The sequence below is a fragment of the Zootoca vivipara genome, chromosome 15, assembly GCF_965207765.1.
Source record: "Zootoca vivipara chromosome 15, rZooViv2.hap1.1, whole genome shotgun sequence".
NCBI lineage: Eukaryota > Metazoa > Chordata > Lepidosauria > Squamata > Lacertidae > Zootoca > Zootoca vivipara.
In genome coordinates, this window is record NC_142598.1 from 28,241,747 (window position 1) to 28,262,825 (window position 21,079).

Consider the following 21,079-nt stretch of genomic DNA (forward strand, 5'->3'; position numbering starts at 1 on the left):
CTTCTGCAACCAATCGGAAGCAGAGCCTTGGTTGTCAAATATTTCGGAAGCTGAATGGGCTTCCAGAATGGATTACATTCAACAACCGAGGTTTGACTGTATACAGACTGGGAGGGGGGCAACATGTGCGCGCACACACACACACACACACACACACACAGGAATAGAGTTTCCACTGATCCCAGTGTTACAAACTGCATCTTTTAATATACTGTTGGCGGTTGGAGGATGGATGGCGGCTAACAGATTGAGATTGAATCCTGACAAGACAGAAGTACTGTTTGTGGGGGACAGGAAGCGGGCAGGTGTGGAGGACTCCCTGGTCCTAAACGGGGTAACTGTGCCCCTGAAAGACAGGTGCGCAGCCTGGGAGTCATTTTGGACTCACAGCTGTCCATGGAGGCGCAGGTTAATTCTGTGTCCAGGGCAGCTGTCTACCAGCTCCATCTGGTACGCAGGCTGAGACCCTACCTGCCTGCGGACTGCCTCGCCAGAGTGGTGCATGCTCTGGTTATCTCCCGCTTGGATTACTGCAATGCGCTCTACGTGGGGCTACCTTTGAAGGTGACCCAGAAACTACAACTAATCCAGAATGCGGCAGCTAGACTGGTGACTGGGAGCGGCTGCCGTGACCTACATTGGCTCCCAGTACGTTTCCGAGCACAATTCAAAGTGTTGGTGCTGACCTTTAAAGCCCTAAATGGCCTCGGTCCAGTATACCTGAAGGAGCGTCTCCTCCCCCATCGTTCTGCCCGGACACTGAGGTCCAGCTCCGAGGGCCTTCTGGCAGTTCCCTCACTGCGAGAAGCAAAGCTACAGGGAACCAGGCAGAGGGCCTTCTTGGTAGTGGCACCTGCCCTGTGGAACACCTTCCCATCAGAGGTCAGAGAGATAAACAACTACCTGACATTTAGAAAATACCTAAAGGCAGCCCTGTTTAGGGAAGTTTTTAATCTGTGATATTTGATGTATTTTAATGTTTGTTGGAAGCCGCCCCGAGTGGCAGGGGAAGCCCAGCCAGATGGGCGGGGTATAAATATATTATTATTATTATTATTATTATTATTATTATTATTATTATTATTATTACTGTAATTGCCCCTAGACTAGAGAGAACTACATCAAAATTTCAGTATAATTGGGGGGGATTCTTCTTTCTAACCTGCATCACGGATGGGGAAGATGTCACCCTCCCAATGTTATCTGACTACAATTCCCATCATCCTTGATGCCTGGGTTTGATGGGAGTTGTGGTCAAACAAGAGCTGGTGAGCCGCAGGTCCCTCTGAGCCTGAACTTGCATCCCCCCCCCTAAACAATGCCTTCAGGCTTATCCTTTTTAGATAAATCCTAGCTTGAATAATTAGGTCTCCCTGTTCTACTTGTTTTTCTATCCAGGTGAAATGATGCTCAAGAGTGAAAAGGATGCACCATGATATTCCTTCAGGTGGGAAGGAGAGGACAGCAGCAGACCAGACTTCTCGGCGTGATTTCATTTGGCCTCTTCTTGCAGAGCTTGTCTCTTCAACCCCAACCACTGCAGCAGAAAGGCACATGCAGCTGCCTAGAAACCGAGAGGGACTCCAGGGATGGCTTCTTCCCAGAACCAGTGTTGTACCGGATCTCAGAGCTTACACTTGGGAGCTTGGGGGGGCAGCATACCGCTGGGAGCAATGCCAACAGACAGAGGGCAGACAGAGTGGGGCACTTGCTGGGCACACACCCATAAGTGATCCCCAAAGCAGGACACAAACTACTTTTATTTCTTTTCTTCTTCTTTTTACTTATTTACAATTAACTGAGCATTGTGATTCCTTTCTCTTGCTGTGTATTTTGCTGTGAATTGTTTTTGCTTAGGCTGGAATTTATCTTGTGTTGCACTGAATTGTTTTTTGTGTGTAAGCCAGTTTGTGTTGCTTTGCAGAACAGACAGGACTTAAATCAAACATTGATTAACAATAACAATAACCATGTGGTTGTACTCAAAAAAAGAAAAACACATGTAAAAACAGCCCGCCGGAGGGCAGGCAGGGGAATAAGAAAACAGGTGTGAGTATATGATTTATTTTATTTTATTTATATTTACCCTATGTTTGTCCTCGGTGGCCCTTCTCGGTGTGCCCCCTCCCACGGAAGGGGTATTGACTGGCAACATGAAACATAGGTGGTGGCTCCCTGCTTGCAGAATCCTCTCCCTAGGGAGGCATGCCTGGTGCCATCATTATCCATTTTCAGGAGGCAGGTATGAAATATGTTCGAATTCAATGGTGAGTGCAAGAACAATAAAGATGACAGTTCAGTTGAACCACAATGCAGGGAGAGACAGACTTGATTTGCTTTCTGTGCTGAACCCAAAACTATGGCTTTGGGTGTGCTGTCCCTCCCACTCCCCCCCCCCGCCAAAAAAGCCAGTGGAGGACCAAGACCTGTTGGAGTGTTAATGCCTGAAACATCATATTTTGCACAGCCTGTATATCAGACCCTCCCAAGGACTCAGCTATACAGCTGCAAATATAACGTTTTAAGTGTGTTTTAAGTGCATTGTACAAATGTGACACTGGATGGCAATGGCGAGCTTATAGCAAATTCAATATATACAGTATTGTAAAAACTTTTTTTAAAAAAAACAACAACACATTTTCACAGCATTTTTATATGTGTCTAGATTTCACCCAAGTGTCCCTATTGTCCAGGGGCAGTCCCAGATTTACAGAAGCCGTCCTGGTTTCTGATTAGATCCCGGAATGTCCCACTTTTCCTTAGGATGCCCCTATTTTCATTGAAAGCATGTTGGAGGGTAAGGAGTTATGTGACCCCCAAACCAAGGAAATAAGTAACTACACAACTTTTAGAATACACATGAAGGCAGCCCTGTATAGGAAAGTTATTTAATGCTTTATTCTGTTTTTATATATGTTGGAAGCTGCCCAGAGTGACTGGGGCAATAATAATAATTATTATGGAATAGGGCGTCCCTATTTTCATCAGAGAAATGTTGGAGGGTATGGTATGTACGTGTAAATAAATGATATATCACGAAGACACCGCTTCATTTGAAGGAAGCCAAACCCAGGATATGCAGAGAACCTTTGGGATCTTTTAGTGTTCAGAGACTGGGTTGTGTGTAACACTCATGTTCCTTTGTATCCATTGCCATTTCCTGTGCCACTCTCAGAATGCTACTTCAACACCTCAAAATGCAACACTGAAGCAAGTGGGGATTATTCTGGCAACAGCGTGTCATTGGAACACTGGTACTGTACACACTTCGCTCATTGATCCACCACGATGCGTCAAATCCTGTGAAATCACCATAAGGAATCCTACAGGTGTGCCTAATAGCAGCTATGATTGCTGCTATTAAACTATAGCAGTATTGCATGTACAGCTGCATGTAACTTTACTTTGTCCCAATTTTATTTTTTAAAGCAGCTTTGAGAAGAGGTGAATCCAACTCATACGTAACTAAAATATGACCCTCATTATGAGAAATTGGGCCAACTGCAACTACAGGCTGTTCGTAATTTCATGGATTTCTTTGACATTATTTGAAACCATAGCTTCTTTCTTCTTCTTTGGCGATCACTCGTAGCCGAGTAAGATTGTCTTCCATAAACATGATTTTAACAATGGGTCCGTAAGTGACTGTGGAGGCCAATTCTGGATCCACACATCCTTCCACAGTGGGAACATTGGCAGGAGTTGATCACAGTGTGGATTTGCCAAGGGTGCCTTCCTCTTAGCGCGTTTCTCCGTTGCGTCCTGAGATCGAGTTTCTTCGAAGCCCATGACACCATATGAAACCATAGCAATCAAATAGGCAGTCAAGGAGCTTACTCTCGGGGAAATGAATATAGGATCGCAGCATATGCAGAGGAGTAGCTGAAGGTGAGGGGAAAGGCAAAGGGACTTCAGCCTTAAACCTTTTCAATGGAGTGACCAGCTGCCACTGAGCCTTCTCAGAATCCCTCCAACTTGATGCTTCATCTCTAGGCCATTTTGAACAGAAAAAAATACCTTGAGGGAAGCGAGTTAAGCAACCTCGCCCCCAGTTTATTTCTCCACCCATAGCACAATGAGTAGTGGTAAAGCAAGTTTGCTTTAAAAATAATAACCACACAGTATGACATTAGTTTAAAAGGCATGACTTTTGCCTTTGCTTCTACTTTTTGGGGTAGTGGAATGGAATAATAAATTTTAATTTACATCCTGCCCATCTGGCTGGGTTTCCCCAGCCACCTTGGGCGGCTTACAACATATAAAACACAACAAAGCATCAAACATTTAAAAAACAAGATACCCTATATAAACAACAAATAAACCAATAAATCAGTAAAAACCAATAACAATAACAACAACAACAACAATAAACAGTTTACAGTTATACCCAAATTAAAGTAGCCGCCAACCCCAACTAAACATTTAACCAACACCGGTACCTGACAAAAATTAATCAGAGGAAACAAAATTAGTGGGGGGGGGAGCATACTGCTATAGGAAGTACAAGGGGGGAAATCTGCTATAGAACTCTGAAAGTATAAAAGAAAGAGAGGGGAACTAGGCGACATTTCTATGTTCCCATTACAAATTTAGGCAAAGGAAAGGCAGCCACAAAAAGCCATTTATAACAAAGCAACAGCGACAAGTGAGTGAGCGAGGAGTGATATTGCCACACAGCTGCAGTGATAAACTCCAGGTCTTCTGCACTGTCTCTTATGAGCACCTGTTACTTTTACCCTTCAAATATGCAAAGTACATACTGGCCTTCACTGAGTCCACAGAGCCCAGTATTGTCTGTACTGACTGGCAGCGGCTCTCCAGGGTTTCAGACCGAACATTCCCAGCCACATCGACTGAACCGCGGACATTCTGCGCACAAAGAGATGCTCTAACCAGCAGACGCATGGCATCAAAAGTAGCCACAGAATTCTGCCCATGAGTGAAGGATGTATCAGTCTCTCCCTTTCTTGCATCTATGTTACCAATAGCCACTTTGCTCCCTTGAGGGTTTTTTTTTTTTGCACTCGCTTCCTGTTTCATTGTCCTGCCGTGTCTTTCAGGGTTATTTCCCATAGAGTTACAAAAGAACAAGACTCGACTTCCATTGCTTGGAGTAGTGACGTGCAAGCTTCTTCCGATTCCATTTCTTTTGAAAACCATCCACCAGCATGGACAGCAGTGCAAAACACACGGGCGGCAGTGAGCTGCGCCCCCCCCCCCCCAATTCAAATAAATACTGTAAATAAAAAGACAGGAGTGCCTGGCGTGCTATGGTTCATGGGGTCACGAAGAGTCGGACACGACTAAACGACAACAACAAAAAGTAGAAATTGTAGAAAGATTTGAGATATCTTTTCCTGAGCACTTTGGGTCAAAAGAAAGTAATTCAAAACATTTCATTCCCATAGCTGCCAAGTTTTCCCTTTTCTCGCGAGGAAGCCTATTCAGCATAAGGGAAAATCCCTTAAAATAAGGGATAACTTGGCAGCTATGCATTCCGAATTTGTTACCAAACTTGGGGTCTCCAGCTGTTTTGGGGGCTACATCTCCCATCATCCCTGACCACTGGTTCTGCTAGCTAGGAATGATGGGAGTTGTAGTCCAATAACAGCTGGAGACCCAAGTTTAGGAAACCCTGTGCTTAGACAGAGCCAGATAGAGAATGATGGCAAGTGGGTGTCCTGCCCCCTCCCAACATAAATCCTGACTACGCCCATGAGAATACAGCAGAGAAATTCAGAAATTTAGAGTGCCTTTGAATGGACAGCAATGTAACATCCCCCATCCTATCAAAAGGTAGAAGCAGATCTTATTTTAATGTCAAAATGTGGTTTTAAATTTCATTTCAGCCCACCTACCTACCTATCATTTTCTGCAAAATGCAAACCGATTGCTATTACCTCCGTTTTACAAGTTGCGGTTGCGTGCGCGCGTGTGTAAACGCCGTGCCTAAGAGAGAAGTGGTTTACAACAGCCCCGCATTGTAGTCCGGTGCAACTATGCAGTTAGAGACCTCCAATAAAAAAAAACAAAACGTAGCTAGTCCTTAAGAATAATAATAGTAATTGAACAACAGTTGGGATTCTTCAACAGCGCCGATTTGGATTTCCAGCCAGAAATCCCACTCACTAAAACACAGCAGCAAAGATCGTCTTTGCTAACATTGCCTCCCTCGGCCACCCTTCTAAGTCGCTCGTTTGTCCGCATCAAAGCATCACGAGAAAGTTCCAACTCAGCTCGGAAGCTGGCAAACGTGCGGCACCCCTACCCTTTTTATGAGTCTGTAGAGGCTAGAGCGTTGCTTCTAACCTTTTCAGATGCCGCTAGAGATCCGAGTGGTGGGAAGCAAAGGGAGGCGAGTTTCCTTTCGCCGCGCGCACGCGCAGACGCGGCAAAGCGAGTTCATCACTCCTTCATCGGAAACGTCAAGTTCGGAGGGAGCATCCCAACCGAGGAAGAGGGGGAGCCGCGGGAGGGCTCATCTGTGCAAACGCGGTGGGGAGAGCAAAGAAGATAAAAGGGAGAGCAAACAACCCACGTGAAGGATAGGAATGAATTGGGATTCCCACCTGCCAGGTATTTTAAACTGGGGCGGGGCTTGTTTGTTTGTTTGTTTTCATTTATTGACTGAACATCTCAATCCGCTAGTCTCTGTCCCCTAGCCTAGCCTACCCACTATGCAGATTTATTTTTATTTATTAAAGAATGATTGGGAGAGATGGTAACCCTCCTTGTTCCTACTTCAATGCAAAGGAGGGTAAGGGAGGGAGGGAGGAGGAGTCAGGGCTACCAAATAAGAGCAGAGAGGAGCAACAGATTTGGGCATAGTTTAGTAGAAAGTGTAATAAATAATCATTGTTAAATAGGGTTGCCAGACTCAATAGAGGACAGGACTTCTGTGCCTTCAATTGCCCTGCTCTCTTAAAGGTAGAAGCAGATCTTATTTTAATGTCAAATTGTTTAATTTCCAAGCAAAGGGTCTGCTGGTTTCTCTTTAAGGTTTCCAGACTCAAAAGAGAGCAGGGCAATTAAAGGCACAGAAGTCCTGTCCTCTATTGAGTCTGGCAACCCTCTTGTTAAATTAGTGGAGATTTCTGCTGGCCTGTTCAAATAACGCATCCACTAGCTTTGTAAGTCTGATGGGATTTAGTCTCAGGTAGGTGGGTATAGGATTGCAGCCTTTTTAGTGGGTTTTATTTATTTATTTAAAAAAAGCTCCCCCCCCCAAGGTTGTGCATATGTATTTAGCAAGCTTTTGTTTTATACAGGGGTGTTTGTAAGGTGCTATCCCCACCAGGTTCTCTGCTCCACTCTCTTCTCAGCTTTGACTGGTTGAGAACAGTAAGGTTGTCTATTCTTTTTCTGGGCAGGACAGCTTGGTCATTATTGCCAGCGTAATAAACTAAGGAAGAGAGGGCCTTCTCGGTGGTGGCACCCACCCTGTGGAACGCCTTTAGGAGACATATGAAAGCAGCCCTGTATAGTATATATCAGGCATCCCCAAACTGCGGCCCTGCAGATGTTTTGGCCTACAACTCCCATGAACCCTAGCTAACAGGACCAGTGGTCGGGAAAGATGGGAATTGTAGTCCAAAACATCTGGAGGGCCAAAGTTTGGGGATGCCTGGTATATATTGTTTTTATAAGTTGGAAGCCGCCCTGAGTGGCTAGAGCAATGCAGTCAGATGGATGGGGTACAAATAATAAAATTATTATTATTATTTTAGAGTCTTATTGCCGTATCTCATTCTAAGATTAGCTTTACCTACTGGCAATTGGCTCATAGGTGTGTGCAGGACACCTGCATAAGGGTATGTGTGCACACACACACCTCGACCACCCTAGATATCAAAATTTGGGATGATCTTTGAGGAAGAGATTGGAAACATTTTTTGTTTTTGTTTAACTGCACTTTATTGTGTTTTCTAAACCTTAAACTGAGGTTAACCTGAACTGTGGTTAGTTGAAGCAAACTAGCTTCTGAGCGTTTCTAGTGGGATGTACAAAATGAGCCAGTATTTTTTTGCCAGCTTAACTCTCCTCTTCTGAGCAAATGGGTGACCAGCTGCCACTGAGCTTTGGATATGTGGAACTCCAGATTCCCATTGGTCCATTTTATTTATTTTAAAGCATTTTTATCCCATCTTTCATGGGGGGACGATGACAAAACCAAGGTGGCTTGCAATGAGTAAAAAATAAAAGCCGCAATACCATACACATTTAAAAACGAGCTACTAAATAGGAATAGCAGTGGGGGAAATAACAGTAGGAAGCGCCCCGTTAAATTAATTTTACAGCACAGTTAAAAGCAAAAGGGCTTTCTGGAAAAGGAAGTCTTCCCTTGGGTGAGAGTTTCAAAGTCAAGGCATAGCTGCTGAGGAGCCATTTCCCCTGGTACCAATGAGTGACATGTATTTCAAGGGTTGTTGGCATACACAGGGTGGGAGACCTCCAGTGATGAGATCAGAAAGTAGGCAGGTTCATACCTGTGAGCCTTCGGGTATCCTCGTCCTTAGCTGTAAAAGGTAAAGGACCCCTGGACGGTTAGGTCCAGCCAAAGGCGACTATGGGGTTGCAGAGCTCATCTCGCTTTCAGGCCAAGGGAGCCGGCATTTGTCCACAGACAGCTTTCTGGGTCATGTGGCCAACAGAATTAAACTGCTTCTGGCGCAATGGGACCCCATGACAGGTGCCAGAGCGCACAGAAATGCTGTTTACCTTCAAAGGACTTTTAAGAGCATTGCTAACAAATCAGTGCAGCTGTTTCAAAAAGGGGGCTGATTGCTTGCAGGTAGCAGCTCCAATAACAACCTGCTGGCCATTGGTGGAGGAAGAGGAGTGGGGGGGGAGTGCACCGATCCCGGTGGGGTGCCATTGTGGCTGCCCTCCCTGCCCGCGCTGGGCACCACACCCCCAGGAGGCACGCTACACCCTCAGGAAGTGCGCCAGCCCCCCCCCCCCGGTGCCAGAGCATGAAGCTCCGCCACTGCTGCCGGCTGCATTTTTGTGCAGGGTTTCAATGCAATGACCTTTTTAAATAAAACAAAAACTGATCTTTATACCGTGAAAGCTTATGCTGCAATAAATCTGTGAATCTTTGTGTTTGATATAATTGTCTTTTACTGTTTTAATGGTATTTTATATTTTATTGTATTGTTGCAGCCTGCCGTCTTATATCATACAAACTGGCAGCGTTGGAAATACTGCTATAAAGAAATGAAACCAACCTAGATTCTACTTTGTATTGTTTGCAACCATTTCCGAGAGTTGGTGGTTGTTGGACGAAGCTATTGCTGAGCTTTTGAGTTGTATGCCTTTATGTTCACAAATTAATTTCTGTTCATTTTGATAGGTTTTTACATAACAGGTTATAGCTGCTTCTTGTTAAATTAAGGAGGAACCTGGCAAGATGGCTTCCAATCCTCCTGGACAAGGTAAATGTTGCATTTTCGTATAACTAGGACCACAGATTCTCTCTTATGTGGAAAAACAGGAAATATCCCTGCTAGCTTAGAAATCAGCATTAGAAATAATTAGAAATCAATGTAGGAAATGTCCTAAGGCAGTAAATCACCCTGGGTGAATTGGCTGAAAAAATAGGGAAACTGATAGGTGGATAAGGAAATCCTACTGTCATTGAAGATTTTATTACATGAAGCTTCTGAATGTGTATCTTGACTGTTATGGGGAAAGGTTGTGGAGCCTATACCCAATGATCAGTTTTGTAAAATGGACTTTTCTCTCATCATCACTGCTTAAAATAATAATAATAAAGCACTGATCTGTTGGTTGTTTTTGTGTGACAGTATATAGAAAGTATATAGAAAGAGAACCATTCAGAGAACATTTCCTGTTTCTGTAATATGTGTTAGTTGACCCTTTTCCTCATTGTTTAGTCGTGTCCGACTCTTTGTGACCCCATGGACCAGAGCACGCCAGGCACTCCTGTCTTCCACTGCCTCCCGCAGTTTGGTCAAACTCATGTTCATAGCTTCAAGAACACTGTCCAACCATCTCATCCTCTGTTGTCCCCTTCTCCTTGTGCCCTCAATCTTTCCCAACATCAGGGTCTTTTCCAGGGAGTCTTCTCTTCTCATGAGGTGGCCAAAGTATTGGAGCCTCAGCTTCAGGATCTGTCCTTCCAGTGAGCACTCAGGGCTGATATCCTTCGGAATGGATCGGTTGGATCTTCTTGCAGTCCATGGGACTCTCAAGAGTCTCCTCCAGCACCACAATTCAAAAGCACCAATTCTTCGGTGATCAGCCTTCTTTTATGGTCCAGCTCTCACTTCCATACATCACTACTGGGAAAACCATAGCTTTAACTATACAGACCTTTGTTGGTAAGGTGCTGCCTCTGCTTTTTAAGATGTTTGTCATTGCTTTTCTCCCAAGAAGCAGGCGTCTTTTAATTTTGTGACTGCTGTCACCCCCTGCAGTAATCATGGAGCCCAAGAAAGCAAAATCTCTCACTGCCTCCTCATTAAACTATCCTAATTGTGGTTGCCAGACCTCCAGGTCTGACCTGGAGTCTCGAAGCTTGCCTGACCCACTCCTGGTGGCTGGTGAAGGGCTTGAGTCTCCAGGTGGCTGAGAGTGCCTTAAATATATTAAAATTATATCTTTTAATAAATATATTAAAATTAAGAAGACTGTACATGTTGCTCACAAACTTCAGCAAACTGACGGGAGCTGGCTGCAGATTATTGCATTGGGGGGGTGTCTCCCCTCGCCTTTCCCCTCCACTCTCCCAATTAACCTCCATCGCCAAAGCCATCAGCAAGGTTGCCTCAGGTCTCAAGAATGGGCCCTGAAATCTCAGGGTCTGGGATGTTCCTGACGTGGCAACCCTAATCTAATTTAAACTCACAGTACATTTCAGGATTGTGTTATTCTTTGTGAAGGGTAAGGACCGGGACCTTTTTATTTAGCATTTAAATCACTAGTCCTAATACATAGCCTCCAACTTGAGGGCATTAATTAGTCTTTATGTGCAGATTTCCCCAAGGACACCACTTTCATAATGCCTTACATTATTCTGCCTATGTGGTCACAGTTATCGGAGGCAAGTAAAATATTCATACTTTAATAATTCATAGGAAATCTAATAAGCGACATGAATTTTCCTTAATTGTTACTGAACATGTGGGAGAATACATCAGAATGTAGTTTGTTGTAAGAAAGAAAGGGGTTGAGAGAATTGGCTTGTAGATGGTAATTGTGCGAGACGCAATTAGGTTATTATAAGTGGTGCAGTAATCGCTTATGCCAACCTTCCCCAACCTGGGGCCCTCTTGATGTTGCTGGACTCTAATTCCCATCAGCCCTAACCAACATGCCCAATAGCCAAGGATGATGGGAATTGCAGTCTACCAACAGGTGACAGACACCAGGTTGGGGGAAGCAGGATTACTGTATTCTGTTTCTAAGCTTTGCTAGTTTGTGTGTTGATTATTGAGGTCCAGAATTTGGTGCTCCAGCTCAGGGGGGCAGGATCTCAACCGCCAGGAGAGACCCCCTAGCCTCCCTTTCTGGAAAATAGCACGAGGGGGCAGAACATCCTCCATAAAATTCTGCAGCACCCTGGAAAGTACATGCATTATTTCTGTCAGCCCAAAGCCCAAGTCAAGCACATTTATTGTGTTTTTTATAGTGTAATTTTATGTTGTGAACAGCCTTGAGATCTATGGATGAAGGTGTATACAAATATTATTTTTTTATTATTATTTGTGGGTTTTTTTCTGGGGGTATGCATACCCCTAAACATTTTGTGAATCTAACAAGAGACAAAACAATTTTTTTTTATAATTTTTAGTTTTTTCTCTAGCACGGTGAATCATCAGTTCCGTTGCTACTCCCAATGGCGGTCTCATTTCCTGTCATGGGGTTTCCTGAGTCTCAGATGGAAGCATTTAATGAGAGTACCCCTAAACTACAGTCGTACCTCGGGTTACGAACACCTCGGGTTATGAACAACTCGGGTTACGAACTGCGCAAACCTGGAAGTATTTTCGGCTGCGCGTGTGCGGTTTGCGCATTCGCAAAGCGCGAAAATAGCGCTTTGCGCATGCGCAAAATGGCGGTTTGGGTTACGAACTTTTCGCGATATGAACTGCGACCCGGAACGGATCGTGTTCGTAACCCGAGGTACTACTGCATTTCATTTAGAAAAAAACACTGTGATTGTGATTATGATTATGATTATTTTGTAAATTTTGCATAGTCAAGTGTGCCAATCCCTGACTCGGAGGTGAACTTTGGAGGCTTGGACTGAGTAGGAAAACATCACTTCCTGTGCTTATTCCTTGGTCCAAGGCAAGCTTCCAGAGCAACAGAGAGGCCAGGATCTGAAATCTTAGAGACCTGTGGCCAGTCAGGATCCATTCTTGACTTAGGGGACCCTTGGTCTGATTTGGAATAAAGAAGCTTCCCTTTATGGAACTCGCTGAAATGACTGGGAGGCTCTGTGACCAGAAGGAAGAGATGGTGGAAGAAGATTGGAAAAATATAAAATACATTTGAAAAAATATTGTAATATTTAGAAAATTATTTCCCTTAGTGGAGATAATAATAGGCTATAAGCGTTAAATTTAAGATTTGGAGGTAGAATTAAATGAATGTAGAATTTAAGTAATTGGTTATAGTTAATGGAATAATAAAATTAATAACTGGTGATGAGAAAATGGTGAATAAATTGCTAAAGATGTATTATAATGAACTTCAGAAGGAAGGGACAGAGGGAAGTCACCTGAGGATGTTAATGAAAATTAGGTATATATAAGAAATAGTTGTGTGTGTTTTATATGTTTGTTTGTTTGTTTTGTTTGTTTTGTTGTATTTTTCTTTTCTTTTTTCTTATAAAATGAATATTTTTTTAAAGGAATAAAGAAGCATATGTGTGGATATTTCTCAGCTAGAGTACTAACTCGGCATTCAAAAATAAAACAACCTCTCTTTGTCCTGCAAGATTCCTGCATTGCACAGGAACCCTGTGGTCCCTTCCAGCTCTACAATTATACAACTCTGCTTATTTGCCATGTTTGGGTGCTTGGCTCCTTAAATAGGCATTCCTGGGAGAACTGCGTTCTCATGTATTTGTACATTGGCTTAATGCAGGGTTTCCCCAAACTTGGGTCTCCAGCTGCTTTTGGACTACAACTCCCATCATCCCTAGCTAGCAGGACCAGTTGTCAGGGATGATGGGAACTGTAACCCCAAAACAGCTGGAGACCTAAGGTTGAGAATCACTGGCTTAATGGAATACTGGACTGTCTTTTGAGCCAGTAAAAGTTTGGTATAATGTCTCTAACAGCAATTGACTTGTAGAGGGTGGAGTGTTCTGAAGGAGGACTCATTGCAGCAGCTGGGTGCAGGGATGCCAAAGGAGGGTGTCAAAAATGCCAGCACGATCAGTTCTAGTGCTTTAATAAATAAAAAAAGGTATAGAATGGCAGCAAATCAGCCTGCCAGGTCCCTTAGCCTTTACAGATGTGAGACTGCAGCAAGGAGATTGCTTGCTTGCGCTCAAGCAAACATCTGAAGGCAGCCCTGTTTAGGGAAGTTTTTAATGTTTGATGTTTTGTCGCTTTATTATTATTATTATTATTATTATTATTATTATTATTATTATTCTGTTGGGAGCTGCCCAGAGTGGCTGGGGGAACCCAGCCAGATGGATGGGGTATAAATAATAAATTATTATTACAGTATATAATATTATTGTTTTTATTCCTACATTCTTTATACACAAAGCAGCGTACATCACTTTGGCCAGGACTCCCCATTATTTCACCTCCCCAGATGAGGGCACAGGTGGCAAATACCCAAATCTTACAGACAGTTCCCCTTTCTGGGCTCAGAGCCCAGCACCCCAAGCCCACAGATAAGGAAAACATCAAAGCAAGCCCATTAGCTTATATCAAAGCAAGTAAATATAAGCATAAATGAGCTCACGGTGGCAGCCACTACCACCAATTAATTGCAGGGTTATACTGAGTACCAAGATGAGGTTTGTAGAGTTTCCAGAACAATTTACCTTTGGTTCAGTGTCCTGAGCAATGGCTGTTCACTTTAGAGGTAAAATATGTACGTCTCATCGCACATTCCCTGCAAGAAGCTCAAAGTCATGCATGTGAGTTGCCTCCCTCTTCCCATTTTATCTTTACAACAACTGTGGGACGGATGTCTAGCGGAGAGGCAGTGTCTGGCCCAAGGTCACCCAGTGAGCCTTATGGCTGGGTGGGCATTTGAACCCTGGTGTCCTGGGTCCTAGCCCAACGCCCTAGCTACTACACCACGACTGGCTCCCAAGCATAGACCTCCAACAACCAAAACTCTGAACCTTAAGATTTTACAATGTAACTTTCTGAAATCAGCCATGGCACGAGAGTTTCACCCATTGTATAAATTATTCCGGTCACAAATGTTTGCCATTTCTAGACTGCAGGAATCTATGCCCAGGTATTTCTAATGGAGGAAGCGGTGCTTTTAATACCAGAAACCTTCTTGCAGTGTAAAACAGACAGCTCTTGAATGCCAGGCTCGAGATTAAAGACTTATTTAAATGGTTAGTGTGGATGGTATTGTTAGGAAGGTATTTCATGTTGTTAATGAGGAGAGGAGAAAGGAAAGTTATAAATAGGCTTCAAGGATTGTGCTCATTGGCTCTGAAGATTAATATATTCATCATTGATATTCATCATCATTCGCTTGGGAGAGGCTTTAAGCCAGTAGGGTTACACGGTGGCTCAGAGAAATAGGATGCATCAGTAACATTTTACATTCCTCTCACTCTTCCTAGGCTTTCAGAATAAGAACAGGGTTGCGATCTTGGCTGAGCTCGACAAAGAGAAGAGGAAGCTGCTGATGCAAAACCAGTCTTCCACGAATCACCCCGGAGCCAGGTACAGTATGTTTAGAGACCTGTCTCTTTGTTTCAGTCATGCTCTCAGATCAAAGAGGAAAGCCACATGCAGCTTTCTCATGCCAGTTGCATGTTCCTCCAATGGGCCCGTTTCACAACAGAGTTGTGCACTAGTTGTACCCCCAAAAAAGCAGCTTTGAGGAGGGCAGCCAGCATGTGCCTTGGATTTCTGTCTTCTGACCCTCTCCCATTGCTCTTTCCCTCTGGAAGAGGAGAAGTTAAATACAGTTGTGGTTGCCAGAACTTATTGGGCTTGTGAATGCATTCGCAAACCTGATGAACTGTTGTGAGCACAACATGCAGACAATAGAATGCTTCTTTCAAGCCTAATTTCAGCACGGGGGGGGGGGACCCTGTAGGCACCTGGGAATCTTTTTGGTTGCATGGGTGTCCCACACTAGCAACCCCTGGTTTTTTATATTATAAAATAATCTATTTTCATCCACTCCTCAGAAAAAGGTGGCTCTCAATACACTAAGCTAATACACTAAAACACATTGATCTTAATAACCATAATACCATATAGTTTTTGTTTGTTGTTTGTTTGTTTGTTTGTTTGTTTGATGGCTGGTTATTACACCCAACCTTTCCTCTTGCTGGCACCCAGGGTGGCTAGCGGCAATCTCAAAATACAACATGAATAGAATAAAATGGTAATTGAAATTATCAACAGATCAGTAGCAACCTTTAAAATACAATGCTGCAGATCAGAAGCACAGAACACTGTAAGTACATCTTAGTGTAGAAAATTGGGATAGAAGTTATTTAGATAAATTAACAAATAATGAAAATGCAAACACCGAAGGCTGCCAGCAGTAGAAGATGAGAATGTTAGAGCACATATCAAATTCCAGTAGAATAACCTCAGTAGGTTCCTGGAACCCATAAAAGCCATACATTTTCCCTCTGTGTTACAAAATCTGGGTCCATCTAACTGATTATTGTCTCTACCCGTCTGGCAGCAGCTCTACAGGGTTTCAAGAAGGACACACTCCCATCCCTACCTGGAGATGCCAGACATTGAACTGAGATGTTCAAGCAAGGGAGATGCTCTACCACTGAGCTATGACCCTTTCCCAGTTTTTAAAATACTTTCAGAATATTTTTTTAAGGAAAGCAGAAGTTCTTCATTTCCACACTTAAAAAAAAATCAGTGTTCTTTACAGTTTTATTCCTTCTTAGGTGTATATGTACACAAACTCAACTTAGAGAAGTGCATGTGATTGTTTGATTTTTTAAGTGCTCTATTTCAGCACCAAAACGACTTAATTTATCAGAGAACTAGGTGCAGAAAGCTCCTTCTGTCCCTCTGTCTCTCTCCATCTTACAAATATTTGTTATAAAATGACATCGAAGAGCTCATAGGAGCATTTGTTTGTCTGAACACTTTTATTGCATATGTAGACATCCAGTTTTTCAGAGCAGTTGGGAAAGCCTCGCCAGGTGAACGTAGAGGGGAAGATTTCATCTCTTTATTAGGAGTGCCAAGTTACTACATTGTTGGAGATGCATTTGTATTTTGCCCAGTGAGTACACATAACCAGCTATTTCAGGGCACTCCCCCCCCCCAAGAAAGTAGCAGAACCTCGCAGTGGCCAGTCTACACCTTTTCACCATCACCTCCAAACCTACACTTCCAGACAGTGGACCTTATCATAGTTTTTCTAGACCTGAGATTTACAGTAAGCCACTGAGATGTTTAAGTGGAACCTGAATGGAACAATGAATAAGTGTGACTCTCTCTTATATCAGTTCTTCCTCTTCCCATCCCCCTAGAGTTTAGCCTAGAACTTGATTTATTGCTCATGGTGTAGTAGTAGTGTTTTTGTGCACTGTTAACTTGTCAACATGTTGACTATGGAGAGACCTTGTCCGGGCTCGATCTCAATAGGAAACTCTTTTCCTGCATACAGAGTTCTGCAGCCACTCTTCCAAACATATGAACTCCCCATCCTGAAGACTATGGACCCCTGGTTAGTAGTGCTGTTTTATTCAGGTATCACTTAGGCAAGTCATTGGGTGGCGCTGGTGAACGAGCAAAAAAACAAAACAAAAACCTGCTGGGGGTTCCCCTAGCATCATTCATTCTGCTGCATGACTTCCAGCTGACTTCCTTTTGCCTTACTCTGGGGGCAGGGCTTTCCTTTCCATTTGACTTGACCTGCCTCCGCTGGGGTGAGTGTTCCAGAACAGAACGGTCTGCCTGGTGTGTGTTCACGCACACCGTCTTGCATGTTCGAATCCCCCCAAAATTTCAAGCCTCGCATTTCCAAGTAGGAGATCATGGAACTTTCTTGACTCTGAAATGCCCACCTCACCCATGATCTCGTGGTGGTTGCTACCTTTGCTGCATTTTTGTGATGCCTCTCTTTCCCCTTCCTTTCTGTTACTTGTAGCATCTCGCTAGCTAGATCCTCCCTAAACAAGGATTTCCGCGATCATGCTGAGCAACAGCACATAGCGGCACAGCAAAAGGCCGCTCTGCAGGTAAGTTGTCCCAGTCACATAAGACTCGGGTTGGCAGGATCCGTATTTTGTTGGGTTTGGGGTTGTTGTTTTTTGGGGGGGGGGTCTTGGTGCATTGGTAGCTGTTGCTCCTAAGGACCTTTTTTCATGTGGTTAGGGACCAAAACGAACATGCCTCTTGCAACTTTAGGACTTGCACATTGATAACATAGTTTTATATCTGGGAATTATTTGTGATGCAATAATAATAGCATAAGGGGGGGGTGGCACTGTAGGTTAAACCACAGAGACTAGGGCTTGCCAATCAGAAGGTCAGCGGTTCAAATCCCCGCAACGGGGTGAGCTCCCGTTGCTCGGTCCCAGCTCCTGCCAACCTAGCAGTTCGAAGGAACGTCAAAGTGCAAGTAGAGAAATAGGTACTGTTACAGCGGGAAGGTAAGTGGCAGGGGTGTCGCAAGGGGGGGGTGATGGGGGTGGTGCGCCCTGGGTTCCACACTGGGGGGGGACACCACTTTAGCGGCGCCTCCCCACTGACGGCGGCCCCGATGTTGCTGGCTGCCATCCGCCACTCTATTGAGTGGCACGTGAAGCAGCCAATGAACGGAGCCTCGCCTTGCCCCTCCGAGGGGTGGCTGTGTCGGCCGGCGCCCATTGGTTCTTCCTGCTCAGGCGGAGCGGCGAGGGGCGGGCTAGGGAGGGGCTCTCTGGCCCGCCCCTCACTGCTCCGCCTGAGCAGGAGGAAGCAAAAGCGCTACGGAGCGGTTTGCCGCCGCCACCGCTCCAGCACCCGGACCCTCAGATCCCAATGCTAGACCCTCGGATCCCAATCCCAGCAGCAAACCCGGCGAGGAGCAAAAGCTCAGGCAGAGTGGCGAGGAGCAAAAGCACTACGGAGCAGTTTGCCGCAGCAGTGCCGCCGCTCTAGGATCAGGATCCAAGGATGCAGGCACTGGAGCGGCAGCGGCGGCAACCCGCTCTCTGGCCCACTCCTCGCCACTCTGCCTGAGCAGGAGGAAGCAAAAGCGCTACGGAGCGATTTGCCACAGCCACCGCTGCTCCAGTGCATGCGTCATGACGTAGCGATGTTACGTCACGGCGCACGCGTCACGACAGAGCGGGTTGCTGCCCCGGGTGACGGAGAGGCTCAGTACGCCGCTGGTAAATGGTGTTTCTGTGTGCTGCTCTGGTTCACCAGAAGCGGCTTTGTCATGCTGACCACATGACCTGGAAGCTGTACGCCGGCTCCCTCGGCCAATAACGCAAGATGAGTACCACAACCCCAGAGTCGGTCATGACTGGACCTAATGGTCAGGGGTCCTTTTACCTTTAATAATAGCATTGGTGCCTGGTCATCTTGTACCACAGGCATAGGCAAGCTCAGCCCTCCAGATGTTTTGGGACTACAACTCCCACCATCCCTAGCTAACAGTGGTCAGGCATGATGGGAATTGTAGTCTCAAAACATCTGGAGGGCCGAGTTTGCCTATGCCTGCTGTACCACATCATTTTTTTTTCATTTTAGATTTAGGCTCATTTCTCCCCAGCATCCCGTCAGGCTGGAATTCAAGGAGCAGAGGATGCAAAGGCAGCCTGAAGATATTCCAGACAATCCCATAAGCATTAGCGCCTGTCTTTTAGATTGAATTCCAGATCCTGACTCTTAACAAGATTTCAACTGCAGTGCCGCACAGAATTAAATCCCATAGATGTCGAAAGGATTAAATAAATCCAACTGTGTTCAGGATTGAAACCTCTGATATAGATTTTTTTAAACAACAACAACACCACCTCTGAATCTGGTTTGTGGTTTTTCATGCCCTCCTATTGCTTGGATAGCGCCATGAGGAGGCTACTCCCGTGTATTACACGTGCCATTTTCTAGATGTTTTCTCTTCCTCTTCCAGCATGCTCATGCACATTCTTCAGGATACTTTATAACCCAAGACTCTGCCTTTGGAAACCTTATTCTCCCTGTGTTGCCACGACTTGAGTCAGAGTGAGACAGGGAGTCCGTAGAATGAAGATCACCCACTGCCGCAGGTGCCGCTGCTCCAAACTTTCAGTCAATGGTTTGTGAGAATAAGAGAGGATTCAAAACTGATTTCTTTTTTATTCATTATAATGGCTTTCATTTTCATTATATATATATATATATATATATATATATATATATATATATATATATATGGTGGTGGCATTAAACTACTTAAAATGAGTTCTCAGGCACCCTGTTTTTCTTTCCTCCAGTTTTCAAAGTTGGATATTACTACTATGTACTTGAATTGTGGTTTTCAATCTTTCCTTGTTCCTTTAGTTCAGTTTACCACATGCCCATCAATCTCATTAAGTAACACACTCAGTATAGCCCATTAAATAATTCAATAGAGCACACTGAAGCATCTCAGTGTTCTACATGGATTATTTCCATAGTTGTTGCAAAAACCTTGTAAAGTAGGTCAGTATTGTTATTCTGATGTTCCAGATGAGTGTGTGTCGGAGAGAGGGGGAGGAGTGTGTGTGATTTCCTTTCAGCCACCTAGGAAATCGATATTTGTGGTGAGCTTTGAACATTGGGCTTCCAGGACCACAGATCACATACTTAACCAACATTAAAGTGACTACTACATCACCAGCCTGCCCTGGGTTTGAATATTTTCAAATGTTAGTATTTGTGTGACATCTGTGTGTGTGTTTCAATATCTGAAGACTGGGGTAAAAGACAACATTTGACTCAGGTTATTGCAGCAGCAGCAGCAACAACAACACAACAGCAACAGCAACAGCAACAATTTATTGATATGCCACCCACCCATCTGACTGGGTTGACCTAGCCTCTCTGGGCAGCTTCCAACAAATCAAAACATCAAACACAGTAAAACAGCAAACATTAAAAACTTGCCTATACGGGGCTGCCTTCAGATGTCTTCTAAAAGTCAGATAGGTATTTATTTCCTTGACATCTGACAGAAGGGTGTTCCAGTACAGGGCCGGCCCTAAGGCAAGGTTGGGTGGCGCAATGCGCCAGGGTGCCGGGCCACCAGGGGGCGCCACGCTGCACCCGCCAGACAGCCCAGCCGCCCTCCAGCTCACCCTGCTCCTTGCCTCCCTCCCTCCCACCCACTGCGGGTTCGAGTCCCGGCCTCAGCCTGACGGGTCGGGGCATAAGGAGGACAAGAGGCCGGGTACTGCGCGGCACCGCCCCCCCAGCAGAGGCCTCCGCGCAGGAGGAGGCAGCGCCAGTGCCCCGGAGGACAACCAGGCAGCCCGGCCCACCCGCTGCGGTGTCCCTGAGCCCAGCCCACCCTCAGCGCCCGGCCCGCCCATGCCATGTCCCTCCTCTGCGTCCGCGGTGAGTTAGGGGGGGTGGCGGCGGAGGGACCTTTTGCGCCACGGCGCTCGATGTGGTTAAGACGGGCCTGTTCCAGTATAAACTTCACTAGACTTTATGACTTGCTCCCCTACCTGACCCTACTTATGAAACTGTTGTCAGGTCTTTGAACGCAATAAAGATTGATTGATTGATTGATTGATTATTCAGTACGGCACAATGAGTTCTCTCATGGTGGAGTCCAACATCATCGGAAGGACCACAGATTCTCCATCTCTGACGTAGCCCATGATAAACAATTTGTCTTCCACCCTTTCATATTCTTCAGTGATTCCCACCCACAGAAAGAAAGGCACATGTGT

At 44.9% G+C, this 21,079-nt stretch overlaps 1 protein-coding gene across 4 annotated transcripts; it reads left to right on the forward strand.

Moving 5' to 3' along the window:
* Nucleotides 1-6,408: 6,408 nt before the first annotated feature.
* Nucleotides 6,409-20,018, forward strand: INIP (INTS3 and NABP interacting protein). 4 transcript variants are annotated; one of them, XM_088658382.1, is made up of 7 exons: nucleotides 6,409-6,576; nucleotides 9,353-9,434; nucleotides 10,068-10,343; nucleotides 14,801-14,903; nucleotides 16,837-16,896; nucleotides 17,320-17,410; nucleotides 19,294-19,604. In XM_088658382.1, exons 3-7 carry the CDS (start codon nucleotides 10,202-10,204, stop codon nucleotides 19,387-19,389), a joined length of 492 nt encoding a protein of 163 aa, XP_088514508.1. In that variant the 5' UTR covers nucleotides 6,409-6,576; nucleotides 9,353-9,434; nucleotides 10,068-10,201; the 3' UTR covers nucleotides 19,390-19,604. The 4 variants fall into 4 exon arrangements, with proteins under 4 accessions (XP_088514508.1, XP_034953048.1, XP_088514509.1 ...); XM_035097157.3 differs by lacking the exon at nucleotides 10,068-10,343 and having other exon boundaries at nucleotides 19,294-20,018; XM_088658383.1 differs by lacking the exon at nucleotides 16,837-16,896.
* The last annotated feature ends 1,061 nt before the right edge of the window (nucleotides 20,019-21,079 follow it).

Coding starts and splice junctions, on each gene's coding strand:
- INIP (XM_088658382.1), top strand. CDS start 10,202: ATGGGACTCTCAAGAGTCTCCTCCAGCACCACAATTCAAAAGCACCAA. Junction 14,904..16,836: donor ACGAATCACCCCGGAGCCAG/GTACAGTATGTT, acceptor TCCTGCATACAG/AGTTCTGCAGCCACTCTTCC. Junction 16,897..17,319: donor CTGAAGACTATGGACCCCTG/GTTAGTAGTGCT, acceptor TGTTACTTGTAG/CATCTCGCTAGCTAGATCCT.